The sequence below is a fragment of the Candoia aspera genome, chromosome 2, assembly GCF_035149785.1.
Source record: "Candoia aspera isolate rCanAsp1 chromosome 2, rCanAsp1.hap2, whole genome shotgun sequence".
NCBI classification, from domain to species: domain Eukaryota; kingdom Metazoa; phylum Chordata; class Lepidosauria; order Squamata; family Boidae; genus Candoia; species Candoia aspera.
In genome coordinates this window covers 125248861-125264485 of record NC_086154.1, presented here as the reverse complement: position 1 = coordinate 125264485, position 15625 = coordinate 125248861, and the positions used below count along the sequence as shown (strand labels likewise).

General features: G+C 44.4%; 1 protein-coding gene across 1 annotated transcript in view; it reads left to right on the top strand.

The window, feature by feature from the left end:
• Window positions 1-15625, top strand: part of KMT2D (lysine methyltransferase 2D) — an 82799-nt gene that overhangs the window by 25628 nt on the left and 41546 nt on the right. The window contains exons 18-31 of the mRNA XM_063293532.1: window positions 975-1084; window positions 1785-1832; window positions 1928-2167; window positions 3844-3990; window positions 4095-4211; window positions 4991-5127; window positions 5630-5813; window positions 6103-6183; window positions 8767-8883; window positions 9219-9380; window positions 10224-10311; window positions 10426-10661; window positions 12611-12684; window positions 14209-14259. Of these exons, the coding sequence (XP_063149602.1) occupies window positions 975-1084; window positions 1785-1832; window positions 1928-2167; window positions 3844-3990; window positions 4095-4211; window positions 4991-5127; window positions 5630-5813; window positions 6103-6183; window positions 8767-8883; window positions 9219-9380; window positions 10224-10311; window positions 10426-10661; window positions 12611-12684; window positions 14209-14259 (1792 nt within the window). The remainder of the gene's footprint in view (window positions 1-974; window positions 1085-1784; window positions 1833-1927; window positions 2168-3843; window positions 3991-4094; window positions 4212-4990; window positions 5128-5629; window positions 5814-6102; window positions 6184-8766; window positions 8884-9218; window positions 9381-10223; window positions 10312-10425; window positions 10662-12610; window positions 12685-14208; window positions 14260-15625) is intronic.

Here is a 15625-nt window from a genome sequence, read left to right as displayed (position 1 = left end):
GTTGCCTTACTCATGAACATTTCAACTTGCGAAAGGATGTTAATATATTTTAGAATTTTCCTTTATGTTCTTTTCATTATTCATTACAAATTCTTAGTAGCCTTATTACATTGGTGAGTGACACAGATTAGACGGTGCGTTGAAGCCATGAAAGTGAGAAAGAAGGGGAACCGCTTCTTGAGAATTTAATATGTGGCACTTATGTGAGCAACAGGATGGGTGTTAACCTATGGATCAGTCTTCCCCAGCCTAATGTCTCTAGATGTGTTAGATTTCCATCCTGGCTTAGGGATAATGGGAGCTGAAATCCAGCACACCAGGAGAACTGCCAGTAAAGGGAAGACTGATCTCCAGCTGTTCACTGTTAACCTCATAATCAATCACCATAATCACATGGGCAAAAGAATATGGTATGGTAACACTGTGGTTTATTTCTTGGCGAGAAGCCACAGGTTCTGGCTGTGATGTGTCACTATGTGGCTCCTAGTTCTGTGAACCCATTCATCGTGCTACCCTGCCCTGGTGGTGCACAAGATCACCCTGGGAAGGGAGTAGGAGATTTCCTTCACAGGTTGGGGAACAGGCTGTTTGTCCTTTGAGGACTCAGTATTCTTCTTTGACCCCTCGTGAGAACGGAGGAAGAACTAACATGAACAACGAAAGGTGTGGGAAAGAGCATGTGCAGTGGCAGTGTGGATTTGCAGCAGTGGGTCAGGTGTTACAGCTTCCTCCCTTTCCTCTTAAAATGTACTAGGATGCTTGAAGTGGTGTGTGCGTGTGTGTGTTTTCCCTTCGCCCTTTTCTCTTACCTTGTACTTTCTGTCCTCAAAGTGATCATTGCAGGAACAGACTTGCTCCTAGAGGGACACACCTTAAGGCAAGAGCAGCACCTACTTTTAGCATTTAACGGTAGCCATGTCCACCAAACCGGAGAGCCGGTGGTACTGCTCCCTGACTGTCTGTGTGTTTCTCAGGTGGATGCATGCTGTATGTGACCACCTGTTCAGCGAGGAGGAAGTAGAACAGGCAGCAGACGAGGGATTCGATTGCACTTCATGCCAGCCGTATATAGTCAAGCCTGTTGGTGAGTACTGGGGTGAGTGAGAACCTTTTGATCCTCCTGTCAGCGTCCCTCCCACAAGATAGGCCCACACGGACCACTTTGAGAGGACGCTTTATCCAAGTTCTCCCGAACCTGGAGCCACCCTACGAAAGATGCCCCGCTTCTTAGAGTTGGCAGAACATATCTGTTTCACTTACGGTGTAACCGTATCCAGGTGATCACCCACCACACCCACTTCTGAAAAGTCTTTTTTCAGTGAAGTGTTTCAGATGGAGGAGCAAGGGTTACTGATGGCCTCTAGATGTGTGTTATCTTTAAATGGCCTGAAGAGATTGACCTCCAGATATTAGAGCACAAAAAGGAAAGAAGCAGATCATGGCTACGTGAGAGCTACGGCAAAATTATTTGGGGTGACCATTCGGAGGCTATGCATTGAAAAAAAAGTAGCTGGAAATGATGAACCAGTGGGTAGTAACACAGGTACAAGAGGACAACGCTCAAGCTGCTGGGATGGGAAGTGAAGAGGATACAGTTGGGTGTCACTGGTAGAGAACTCTGCATGGGAGCAGCTGAGGGGAGAGGCTGGGTGTGAGTGAGGTACGCTCTTAGAACATTTAAAATGGGACATCTGGGTTTCTTACATTTGTCTAGGGGACACAAATAGTACTAGTAAATTGACTTACTGCCCCCAGCAACGTTTTACCTTTGGTTTTCTTACAAGTTCCAGTTCCCCTTCCGGAAATCATCCCAGTGAAGATCAAGGAACCAGGTAAGTTGCTTAACTTTAAATACCTTAAATTCCATACATCTACCTTGCAACCAGGTGGGTAACGAACAAGCTTTTCTTTTATCCTGTCCATGCAGAGCCCCAGTATTTTCGCTTTGAAGGTGTTTGGTTAACAGAGACAGGCATGGCAGTGCTACGTAACTTGTCTCTGTCACCGCTGCACAAGCGTCGGCCGCGCAAGACGACACCAACCACACCAGTGATGCCACAGCCAGGCATTCTTAATGGTGAAGGTGGGCTAGATTGCATTGGCCCTCTGGGTGCAGATTTGAAAAAGGATGGTGACGTGGAGGCAGATGAGATCCTGAAAGCTGAAGGTTTGTGCTCACCCTGCCAGTTCTTTAGAAACGTCGGGAGGGCATGGGGTGGCAGCTCCATTGTCTCTGCAAAATGATACCGATTGAGATTAGGTGCCGCGGCTTCATACTTGAGTTCTTGGACTCAGAGGCCCTGCTGGTCCAGTCGTCTGACCCCGACTGGCAGTAGAAGCTAGGATGTGATTGGCATGGTTGTAAACTAGAGGAGTTTGGTTTGGTTTGGCTGGGTTTTGTTTTTGTTTTTTTCCTGCTATGGAGAAATTAGATTTTTCCCAACTGGTTAATTCTGGGTAGTGAGCTTGGGGCTTGCTGTTTCAAGCAGAGGCTGGACAGGTGTTTGTCCAGATGCTGTAATTTGAATTCCTGGGCTCAGCAAGGGTTTGGACTGGATGGCCTATGGCCTCTTCTAACTCTGCATTTTTGAGATTCTGTGACTGAACAATTTTATCCGTTTGCAATCATAATCTGACTTCTCGATGAAAGATTGTTTATTTTTCTGTTACAGCTTTAGTCCCAATTGATTTGTAGTAGAAGGAAAACTGGGACCCCAACCCCACCTCCCATCCCCAAATTAGCTCGGAGTGCATATGGCAAACTCCATTACAGTAAAGCCTCATTTTGTGGACTGCTATTCAGCAGGCCTCAGATGTGAGGGACAAATTTCAACTGCAGATCCCCAATAATGGAAAAGGCTGTTTGTTTTTTTTAACAAATCAGTCTGGACAGCTGCATAAAGTACATAAATGTACAGGTAGTCCTCAAGTTATGACAGCAATTGGGACTGGAAGTTCCATCGCTAGGTGATGTGGTTGTAAAGCGTGACATCACGTGACCATGTTGCTTAGCAATGGCAATCCCTGCAGTCCCTGTTGCCGTCATTAAGTGAGGATCATGGGTTGTTAAGTGATCATCTCACAACTTCCTGCCAGCGTCCAACAATCAAAGTCAGTGGGGAAGCTGGCAGGAAGTTGCAAGTTCCAGGCAGCTCGCAAGCAGGCCAACAGGAAGGCAAATGGCTGCTGACAGGTGGGAGAGGGAACAAGGGGCTGCGTGGGTGGCTGGGGAGGTGCAGCATGAGAGCTGTGGGTTTTGGGGTGGCTGCTGCTGGGTGGGAGGGTGCACGAGTGGCTGGGGAGTATGCACAAGTGGGGAGAGTACACAAGTGGCCAGGGAGGCATGGTGTGAGCACAACAAGGTTTGGAGAGGGTGCACGAGAGTGTGCAGGTAGCCGGTATGGCACAAGTGCAGGGGGACTGGGGAGGGTGCACAGGTGGGGGAGGTTCTCCTGAGCAAATTGTGACCTTCCCTGCTGGCTTCCCCGTTGACTTTGCTTGTGGGAAGCTGATGGGGAAGTTTGCAAATTGTGATCACGTGACTGTAGGATGCTGCAACCATTGTAAATGCAAGCTGGTTGTCAAGCACCCAGATCACGATCACATGACCGTGGGGTTGCTGGGATGGCCAGAGCTTTGAGGACCAATCATAACCACCAATTGTTCAGTGCCATTGTAACTTTGAATGGTTGCTGAACAAGTGGTTGTTAACTGAGGACTGCCTGTATGTAAATTAGGTGATTTTACACAAATTGTATAACTCTCAATTTAATGGATATCTCTTCTGTATAAAGACAGTGGGAAACTTTGAAAGGTTTGTTTTCGTTTTCCCTCCCATTGCAGTTAGCGTTGAGCACATGGAGTGTGAGATCAAATTAGAAGCCCCACCTACTCCAGACAGAGAAACTACAGCCGAGGCTGATATTGGAAAAGGCCTTTTGGAGGACTCTGAGGAGGTCAAGAAGCGGAAGCGGAAGCCCTATCGCCCAGGTAAATGCTCCCTGCTTTGGTCAAGTGCTAAAGAGCACGTATTCCTTCCCGGTTCCGTTTCCTAGCTCTGTCCCTGACCTGTTTCTCCTTGGCCTCCGGAATAGGTATTGGAGGTTTCATGGTGCGACAGCGGAAATCACACACGCGGTTGAAAAAGGGTTCGGTTCTCTTGGCGGAAGTCTCTCGTGAGCTGACCACTGCGGAAGGGCAACTGGAAGAGGGCAAGTGCCGCATTTGTATTTGTACTTCTCCCGTGCTTCCTCCAAATAGCCTGAGGCTGAGCATGAGTGTGAGGAATTTCCTTTTAATCTAGAGCAGACTCACCAACATGGCACCCTCTAGCCCCACTCACTGGAGGGTGCAAGTTTGGGAAGGCTGTGAAAACTCCCCTGATATCCATAATATATCTTCCCTCCCTCCCTCCCTCCCTCCCTCCCTCCTTCCTTCCTTCCTTCCTTCCTTCCTTCCTTCCTTCCTTCCTTCCTTCCTTCCTTTTTTAAAAAAAGAGGATTGCATTTCCAGACACTCCTCAGTTTTCTGGCTGAATCATTTACATCTAGTGTTCAGTTACGCATATTTTTCCTTTAAATTACGGTGCATATTCTGACTTACAGACCTGCACTCTCCAATTTGGAGTAAGAGTTGGGGAGGGGAGGGAGGAGTGTCAGAAACTAGGACAAAAATAAATGATGGGAACAATAAAAGGCAGGAGTAGGGAACCTTCTGGGCTCAGTGTTCATCATCCTTGACTTTTGGTCTTGGTGGATGGGGTTCCTGGGAACAGACATCCAACCAGCTTTGGCCCCAGAATTTGCTGCTGGGAGAAAGACTAGTAAGGAGCAATAATCATCAATGCCCTGTGCGCTTTTTCTCCTTTCCCTTCCTAACTTGCCACTGAACCTGAAAGTTAGTGCAGCAAAGCCTGCAAATGGGCTTAGCGTTCCCAGGCTGTGTTTGTTCATACAGGGCCTTGATAAACTCAACCTTCTCTCCTTACCAGGAGTGCAGCCCAATCCACCTGCTGAAAACCCCGCTGAGACCTTGGCTGAACAGGGAGTGGTTGAAGCTGACGAAAAGAAGAAACGGCGGGGGCGGAAGAAGAGCAAGCTAGAAGACATGTTCCCTGCCTATCTTCAGGTAAGAGTGATGTTTTAGTGCAGCAGTCCCCAATCTCTTGGCCTTCCAGCTTGTTGGGTTACAGAATCTCATCACCCAAATGCTTGGTAGGTGTGGATAATGTGAGTTTTAGTTCCACACACCTGAGAAAAAAACAAGCCTAGGAGAGGGCTAGCTTGGTGAGAGATAAACGTCTCTGGGCCAGGATGACCAAAGTTCTTTTAGTCCAGTTCTTGTTTTAGCAGCAGTGAGGAAGGGCAGAGAAAGGGGATGTGGGTATCATGGATCAGTGTAGAAGTGGAAGGAACAATGATGCCGTTGCAAGTAATGGAAGTAGATCTCTATGGACTTTTTAAAAAGGAAGTCTGCTGGGGCGGCTGGGTAGCTTGGAAGATGTTTATTGTGAATTAAGGCGTTAGCTCCAGAGCAATTGGAATGAGGGAGTTTGGTGTTCCACAAATTCATTCAAGTAATAATCTGGGCCTTTATTGTATTTTTGTTCCTTCTTCAACCTCTTTGACAGGAAGCATTTTTTGGCAAAGCACTCCTAGACCTGAGCAGACAGGCCCTGTTGGCTGCTGGTGGTGTGGGTGGAGATGGAACTGCCCATCCTCCTGTCGGCCAGGGAGCTCCCAGGCCCAAGGTGGATTCCAGCATGCTCCAAAAAGGGCCTGAGGATGGGAAGGCAGCTTTAGTTCAGCCCAAAGGTAAGTGGATGGCTGGTTTGGATCCGAGGGAGGGCTAACAAAAAGTTTACGTTCTAGATACATTTGCTTGGGAATTCAGAAGAAAATTCCATTTGATTTTGAAGAAACATTGGTCAAAGAAAATGTGCTTAGGCTCACAGGTGGAGGCAAGGTGTGGAGTGAACTTGCACTGTGCAGGAATAAATAGTTGGCCCCTAGGAGCCAAGAACCATTTTTAAAGTCAGTATGAGGACATTAGCTGTCTGTTCTATTCTAGTAGATCAACTTCTTTCTGTCTTTACTTCTCCAGGGAATGAATGTCTTAGCAGCAGGGAAACAGCAGCTCCTGAAAGCAACTTGAAAGCAGCCGATGCCAAGACCGAGAATACTGGTGGGTATGAGAATTTTTAAAAGAGCGTAGAAGGCTTGTTGATCATCAGGATATATGCCATGTCACTTTTGAGGTTGTAATCCTCCGCCTATGTACTTTTTTTTTAATCCCTCCTTTATTATTTTTATAAATAACTCAAGGCGGCGAACATACCTAATACTTCCTCCTCCTATCAATATGCATGTGTAGAATTGTGCTACAGAGTACTTGAAATGATTATTTTTAATGTTTTTAACATATTTGCCTCATATTAATCTGTACAGCTTTTATACATACACACCAAACATGTTTGTTCGTTTATTTATTTATATTTCAAATTTAGTCATTGCACATCTCACTCAGAGCAACTCTGGGTGGTTTATAATAAAACTAGAATAAATAATCATTAAAATACAATAAAACAATATTCTTAAAAAATATAGTCCAAGACATAGATGTTAAAAAGTTCTTAATGTTCCTTTTTGTGGTAAGGAAAGTTATGTGACGTGCACAAAAATCAATAAGAAATAGTAAGCCAAAGAAACTGAAGACATGAGAAAGAAAAAAAAATAGTTCAGACTAGTTTATCTCTAAATACTATGTCATATATTGCCTTTTGTTCTTTAAACTTCTTACCTCTCTCCTGTTGAGGATCTCATCAACTCCATCCAACCACAATTTGCTTGTTCTTCATCAGTTCCACTGCACAGGATCAGATCACTGTTACATTCTTTCCTTTTCAGTTAATTTCACAAACACACAGCACATCTGTTTTTCTTTATTTCATTTGATCTGTTAGTTTATGCTCTTTATTCTTGTTACATTCCAGATTGCAGTCTTTCCTATATTATGGCAGATGGACCCGTATGTATTGACCACGGCCACCATCGTGGCTTTGGCCTATTGAGGCTTTCAAATAACACTTTAGTAATCCTGAGATGATGGCGCCTAGGTTACTAGTCTTAGTCACACTGGTGCCACAAGCAGTATTCCTTGCTAAAGGTTAGTATGGGCCTGGTCAGTTAGGGCACATTTTGGCCAGCAGGCCCCAAGAACTTCCAGAGCCCAGTTTTACCCCAAGCATGGCCATTCTCTTCTATGGAAGCCAGGTTGTCAAATCTAGGGCCTACTTTGCAATCAAACATACAGCTTAAAAGCCCACAGCCCAGCAACTGGGGGAGACGTGGAGTGTACCGACATATGCTCAGGATGCTTAGGACACAGGATAGTTTCTTACAGTCTAGCTTAAATCCAACACCTATTGTAGCTATACTTGATTCTTGAAAGTTGCAAATACAGATGTAGCTCATACAGTTGGTACTTGTTTGTTCTAGCAGTAGCATTGGCTCCCATTAATGGAAAGAGAGCACAGAATAATTTCTTTGACACATAAGATGAAAGAAGATGGATTTGCTGCTGCTGCTCCTCTCTCCTGGCATTTGGTTCAAAGTCTTGGGAATGGAATGAGAGGTTCCCACTTTGTCTGCCAGTGCAGTAATATTTAGCTGGAAGCTTCTGAGTGTGGCCTAGACACGGTCACAATGAGCATCAGTTTGTCGAGAAATACTTACCAGGAGGCAGCTTTCCCTAAAAGAAATGGTTTGGCTCATGATTAGAGGAGAAGGCACAACTTAGTTCCTTTTTAAAAGAATAGGGTAATGCCCACAACATAACTGCAGTGTTCAACAATAAAATCATATTGTCCATATAAAGCAACACTCACTAAAATGCTAAGACAAATAAAAAGCTCTCTTCAACATGAATCTGAATTGTAACAGTCAGGACCTATCTTATTTCTGAGGGACTAGCGAGTCATAGTAGCTGGGCAGTTCTGTGTAAGAAAAGCTTTCTGTTCCAGTATCTTAGTCACAATTGTTCTGACCCTAGGTTACCGTCAAAACCCTTAAACCTAGCCCGGTAGCAGTTTAGCACCCGGTGTACGATTGTCAGCAAGTGTGTTAGTTGGTAGTGCCTAAACATATGACACAGTAAATTTATTGTTACATCTTTCACTGTCGACAGTAACTAGACTGAGCATCAAAGCAGTCTGTGATGGAGTATGAAGCAGTAATCAAGGTTTATCATTAAGACTTGTCAGTGCACAGATCTGTAGTTAAGCTAACTCCTGTCTAAGAATAGCTGTAGTGAGCGCACTGACTGAAGGTGGCACAAAGCATTCCTTGTCATTATCGTCACTGGTCCCTCTTCTTTAGCTCAGCCTTTGCCTTGCCTCCACTGCAAACAAATGTGGGCATCTTTCAGATTCCATTGAACGTTCAGCTGATGCAAAAATAAGCGCACGCACACACAAAATCTGGGGTAGCCCCAACTCTAGAGCACCTGACTTTGACACTTGCTTTTTTATCTAAGGAGAAAGTGCCTTGCTTTCTAAATATCTAGCTGCAGGAGGTTTGGGACCAGAATTTTTCACAAACGCAGCTAGTTCCTATAAGAATGCAGCCAGCTAACTTTTCATTTCAAGGAGTAAGCCATCCTTCCAAACATCTCAAGATGCAGAGGTCAGACATCTTGCCCACAGTCTGGCCTCTTCATACTGTCAGTAATGCCTTGTGCTGATTGACATGGTGTGCTTGCCCTCTACAGGCACAGAAGAGCAGATGGTGCCCAAGACCTCTCCAGAACCTACAGGTGCCGAGAACCCAGCCACACCCCTGGGGGAGGGGGTGCTCAGCTCCGACCTTGACAAAATCCCCACCGAAGGTCAGGCGGGTCTTTTGAACAGACCCCACTGTCCCCATCCCCCTGCCAAGCATCTGCTCCGTGGAGAGCAGCAGAGAAGGAAAGCTAGGTGTCTCTCCTGGCTTCTCTTCTGACTGCTAGGGAAAGGGTAGATACTAGTGGCTTAAAATCAGTCTAGGTGCTCTTGTATCCCATGTTCCTTGTTCTCACCCTCCTCATTTCCCATTCATGACTCACTCCCCTGATAATTCAGCCTGTGGTTATGGGAGACTATCAGGTTCCCTACTTTACTGAGGTTGCTCCAAATGAACTTCACTGCCTTGTGATTTCACTGTGACTTTCTTCCTTTTTAACAGAGTTACCGAAGATGGAGAGCAAGGATGTTCAGCAGCTCTTTAAAGATGTCCTGGGTTCTACTGAACGAGAGCAGCAGCTTAACTCTGTTGGGGTAGACGCTGAGGCCAGAGGCATCCGTGACTCGAACTGCTCACAGCTTGCCCAAAGACCTTTTCTTCAAGGTGAGCTATGAATACTGAGGTGGGGTGTTCTACAGATTCTTATCTTCCTCAGGTGTTTTGGATTTTCTATCAGAAAAAGGGGACTTAAATTACGTAGGAATTTTATTCAACAATTTGAAAACTGAATTAACCTAAACATCAGTGGTTGATAGAAGATACGGTTGAGATATTGTGATTCACTTGGGACACAGATTTGCACTTCCAGTTCTCTGTGCTGTTCTGTTCTGTTCTGTGCTGTTCCTGTTCTCTGTTCTCTCCTAAGCAGCCCTTACTTTCTGCAGTGAAATGCAGTCACTACAGCTGACAGCCCATTAGAGATGCAGGTGCAAAATTTTTGCTTTGGGAGCTTAGTGAATACAGGAGATTGGAGAGCAGGAGTGTGGTCCTCTTAGGCTTTCTGTTCTCTCTGCATAATGTAACGTGCAAAAAGCTTGTGGCTGATGGAGAGGCCCTTCCAGCTGTTCCATGTAAATTCAATGGAAATTGGTGGCATGGCTTTTAGCTATAATTCACAGTAGCCAGTCATGGCTAAATTTCTTGTACTTGTCTAAGACTGCTGTCAGAAGATGATTGCATTAATACTGGCTGATAAGTGCTCACTAAGACAGTTGGCCAAATAAATATACTTTCCTATAATAAGGCCCAAAAGCATTATTTATTTTGTATGCAGCACATATTTGTGGGTTCTTTTGTCCTTGATCTGTTATTAAGATTACTTCAGACCTCAGCTGCTTAAGCTCACATCTTCTTATTTTTGGTGGTATTCACTGGGATATCTGGATCGTAGTATGCATATGTGAGCTCTTTTTGATTCAAGCTCTGCATGTCTTTACTCATTTATAGGTGGTAGTGCATCCCTTGGGCCCCTGCAGCCTGCTGTACCCATGGAGACTTACTCAGGAGTTTGCCAGTCCCCATTCCTTGATAACAAGTAAGTCACCTGCACAGCATCATCTCTTGGCCCGGCCCGGCCCAATCCCTTGACAATACCCCCACTACACCCTGCTGTTAATGTGTTTCCCTATCTTCCCTCACCTCCATGTAGGGAGAGGAGTGGCTTCTTCAGCCCTGAGCAGTGTGAACCAGAGAGTCCTTGGGCCAGCAGCTCTGCAGCTTCCACACCAACCACACCCACCACAGAGGGGGAAAGTGATGGACTCTCATACAACCAGCGGAGCCTGCAACGTTGGGAGAAGGATGAGGAACTGGGAGAGCTTTCTACCATCTCACCTGTTCTTTATGCCAACATGAACTTCCCCAGCCTGAAGCAGGATTACCCAGGTTAGTTAGTTGTCTCTCACCCTTTCTTCCTTTGTTTTTGAGGCTCATCTCCCTTTTCACTAATCTCTCAGTCAGATCTGTAAAGATGGAAACAATATGCTTCCCTTCAGCTGTGGGTCTTCTGTGCAGCAAAAGCCAAAGTCTGCAGCTCAAGGATCCCAAGCTGCTGCTTCAAGAAACCAAAAATTGTGTGGTTCAAAGGATCCAGGTGATACCACTAGGATCAAATAAATTTGAGGTGTATACCATACCCACACCATACCCTTACTTTGGGGGTCCTCTGCTGCCATTGTCAGTGAAGGTGTATTATCATTGTGTGTCCCACTATTGCCAAGTGCTAATAGATCTCATTCAATTGTGTTACTACAGCATGATCTCAAAATATATACAGCTCTACATTTGTCAGTTTGGATCAGCTGTTCTTAAGCTCCATATCCTCCTAGAATATATATGGAATCATTAATGTTGCCAGTGCAGAAATTCTTGGTTGAATCAGAGTTTTTCCTAAGTGATAATATGCTAAATGGAAAAGAAATTTCTCCTTAGCTCATCATACCCCAAATTTGTTTCCAAATTGCATATCTCATTTTCCCAATCACTGTCTATATACTTCCTATCAAGCAGATCCCTAGGAAGTGATTTGTGAGCTACTTGAGAGTTAGTGGCTGTGTTGGTTTCAGACCTTTTTTTTAATGAAGCCTGAGTTCTCTGCGATGTGGTTATTTATGAAGGAGAGATGTCCAGAGACTGCTCCATCTTAGATTTATCCAGGTGGTTAAAAAGCCAGTCCTGGGAGGAGTCCATGGCTGTTTATAGGAATATGCTCAGAACAGCTGGTTTTGGATATTTTGGTCAGAAATGGTTGGGGGAGAAGTGGGGTTTGGGAAGAAGCCATGGACATTGATGGCTGTGCAGAGGCGGGGAGGGAGGACAGGGAAAGTGCTGGGAAGATTGAGGAGGCAGGCCTGTGGGATATGGTGTTCTGGGATATTGGTGGTAGCAGCTGAGGGGATGGAGGGAGGGCACAAGAAAGATCAGCAGGGGCAGGCAGACCATGATATGTTTGGAACTGTGGAGTGGTGGGAGGGGGGTTGGCTGTGTGTTGTGCAACCACCTAGCCCTGCTGGACTTGTTCAGATCTGTTTTTTCTGAAATCTGAAACAACCAAAGTGTTCTGGGTTTCAGTTGATGTAAAATTAGTTTGGCAAAATCTCTGGAAGTTAACAAATCGTTCCAGGTTCAAAACAAAAGATTTCCCATTTCATGGACGCTTCTAAGTGCTTCTCATAATCTGTGAAACAAATTCTACTGTTTGTCTCACTGCTGAATCCTTGTGTTACCATTATGACTGCTACTAAGAGATAGTGGTTCTGAAACCTCATTTGTCTTTTTCATTGTACTTTCTTATGCAATGTTCTGGCATGTGTTGCTTTCCAGATATGTTGAGCTTCTAGTACCATTATGGCAGTTAAAAATCCAACACATCTGGAAGGCACTGATTGCGGAAAACTGACATAGTCTATTATCTGCCTGTAGCAGGATACAGAATTTGTTGTTCTCCAGATGTTGCTGAGTATGATCAATGTTGAGGGATACTAGGCGATGCTGTATCCTGTAGTATTCTCAGGTTGACAAAAAGGGTTGGCTGTTCTTGTTTCCTGAGATGAATTTAACAAATCCATTGGGAGATACATGGGTTGAATAAGCAGAGATCATGGAGATACTGACTAGGCAGATGTGCTGCAATAATAATAGAATTCTGTTACCTGGGTGGAACAGAGTGAATCTTTCCCTAAGTAGACTCCTACGTCCAACCTTGGCCTTATTATAAAATGTTTTTGTAGAATCCCTGGACAAAACTAACTGGCCTTGGCATATGGGTGTTTTCATTTCATTTCATTTCATTTCAGTTGTTGTTGTTGTTATTGTTGTTGTTTTTCCCCTTCCAGACTGGTCTAGCCGTTGCAAGCAGATCATGAAGCTTTGGCGAAAGGTGCCAGCTCCAGACAAAGCTCCTTATTTGGTAAGTGGCCCATGTAAATATGAGTTCAGCATTTGATGTCTTGTATGGCTTTTAAAAATTAGTTAATTTTTTTTTCTCTTATATTTAACAGAATTCATCAGATTTCTTAAGGGGAGAGTGTATACGCTCTCGGTGTCCTTTTATCAGTGTAACTCCTACGTTGTTAGCACAACCGCTACAGAATGTTGTACTGTAGAGTGTTTGTGTTCAGCCACCCGCTCTTTCATACACCCTATTCTGTTTTCTCCTAATTGTCAGCATACCTTTTTTTGTACTTCTCAATCCTGGTTGCCCTGGATCGGGTGATCCCACTCCTGCTTGTGAGCAGATAGCTTATGCTGAGATCCACACTCGGAAGATGAGATTGCTAATAAATTAAGAGAGTGGGCAGGCAACCTATAAATCCTGGGGACAGTGTTTCACTCAGAGGAGCCAGAGGGACCCAGTTAACATGAAGAATTTGAAACAAAGGCAGTTTCTTCAAACTGTAATCATCTAGTAGTCCAAGGGTCTTTGTAGCCTGACTGGCCTGCCGAAAGAGATTTCTAACGAGGTCTTCTTCTGTTATGATGGTAGCCAAAGCTATTCGGCTCTGTGGAAATGGCAAGACCTCTCGTGTTCTATCATGCCTGGTATTTTGTGCAGCCTCCTAGTATTTCTTGGATGGCTCCCCTGCTTCTGCACACCCAGAGCAGAGCAGTTTTGCACTGTCACCTTCTCAAGTCCTTTCTTGTCCTGAGGATAGCTGTAGCCTCTGTCATTTGCTTAGGTGTGCAACAACTGCTCAGGAATCCTTTTTTTTTCCTGTGTTGAATGTCTGCTGCACCAACCATGGCAGAGAAACTGGGGTTAGAGGAGATAGCCCCTGCTGCCCTCCTCTGCTACAATACCTATTCAGTTTTGTCTGACTTTGTGTAGATGCAAACAGACATACGACTTTTAAAACATTAAACCATTCTTTTGACAAGTCATTTTGGATCCCAGAAGGATGCTACATACTTAAAAGTATATGTGTCATGAGTACTGATGGTGAGCAGGAGGGGGCCCCTATCCAGGGCGGAAAACGCATGCGTATTACTGAGGAGTTAAGCAGCCATTCAAAGAGACACAGATCAAACCCACCTTAACTTTTGGGGTTTATTGGTCTGGGTTTTTCCCACGCTGCTTCAGTTTGTTAGGATTTTCTGTCTAATGTAGCAGTAATAAAACACTAGAGACCTACTCCTCGTCTCAGCGTGGTTCCTGGCTGTTAGGACATCATGTTTTAGAGCGACTAGAAAAATAAATAAAAGCTTAGAGACAAAAATATTTTAGCTTTTTCTTTTTTTCAAGTGTTCTGAATTGATAGCCAGTATCACTAGTCAATCATATATTTTATATTACACACACCTATTAATTTTAATGATTTGAAAGTAATAATTATGTGACTTAGTAGCATAAGGAGAGAACACTGGGTGACTTTGGAGTGTGGGGGGGGAGATATTTTTCTTTCCTTTTCTCATCTTATATTTATTTCTCTGACAGCAAAAGGCCAAAGATAACCGGGCAGCCCACCGCATCAACAAGGTGCAGAAGGTAGGCAAGACAATTAAAAAAAAAATGAATTGGGACAGGTTGAGACCAGGGCAGGGAAGTTCTTTTTGGGAAGCTAGCCCTGACGTGCCCCGGTACCTGCTGTCATAGTATGTGGAACCTGTTCCTGCCAAGGTTGTATGTCATTCTCTGCCTAGAAAAGCTGAACCCTTTTTTTCAGTACATATGAACCAAATTTAGAGGCAGAAGGACTTTCCTTCCCTATTAATCTAAATTATTTCTTAACACCATCATCTGAGGCTTTGTTCCAAATATCCCCATCTTCCATGGCTTCCCCTGGATGTATAATGATGCACTTTTTGGGTGGCTTCACTTTATATTAATTTTTTTATATACAGTTCTGTGAAAAAATATTCACCTCCTTTCAGATTTTTGAAAGTTTTGTATATTTTTGTATGGAATATTATAATTGAAATTATTCAACCCCCATTGCAAATCAGGCTGATTGTCAAAATGTACAGGCTTTCAGCTGTTTGCAATGAACAAAGCAAACAAAAGCAATTGAAATAGCTCAACACAACAAGTGCTTCAAGTGGTGTCCCAAATTCAACTGAAAATGCAACTTATAATGACTTCTCCAGTCTCAAAATTATTCAACCCCTGAATAGAATCCGTCACAACAGCACACATACAGTATGCAAAACAGGTGTTGTCTCAAGCACACCTGATGCAACGAATCAAGGGCTTCATTAGTTGCACTAGGTGTGTTTGAGCTGGAACACATGAAATACCTGAAGTGGCTAGGGGTTTGTTGAGTGTCATGTTTGAGTGCAAGTTAGACATAAAGTATGGCTAAGTCAAAAGAATGGTCCAGAAAGGTAAGAGAAGAGATCATCGCCCTTCACAAACAAGGAACAGGATACAAAAAGATAGCAAAGGCACTGAATGTTCCTAGAGACACCATTGGAAGCATAGTTCGCAAGTTCAAAGTTAAAGGAACAGTGATGACTCTGCTTGGACGGGGCAGAAAAAGGAAGCTGTCAGTGGCTGCAACCAGATTTCTGAGCAGGCAGGTGGAGAGAAACCCTCGAGTGACTGCAAAAGACCTGCAGCAAGACGGTGGTAACAGGCACTGAGGTTTCAGTGAGCACAGTAAGGCGCGTACTAAACACAGAAGGTTTCCATGCCAGAACCCCAGGACATACACCACTACTGACCCAAAGCACAAGAAAAGTCGGCTCCAATATGCTCAAAATCATATAAATAATCCACAGAAGTTTTGGGATTCTGTTCTATGGAGCGATGAAACAAAACTGGAACTTTTCAGCCCGATGGATCAGCGGTATGTCTGGAGGAAGAAGAATGAAGCATATGCTGAAAAGAACACTGCCTACTGTTAAGCATGGTG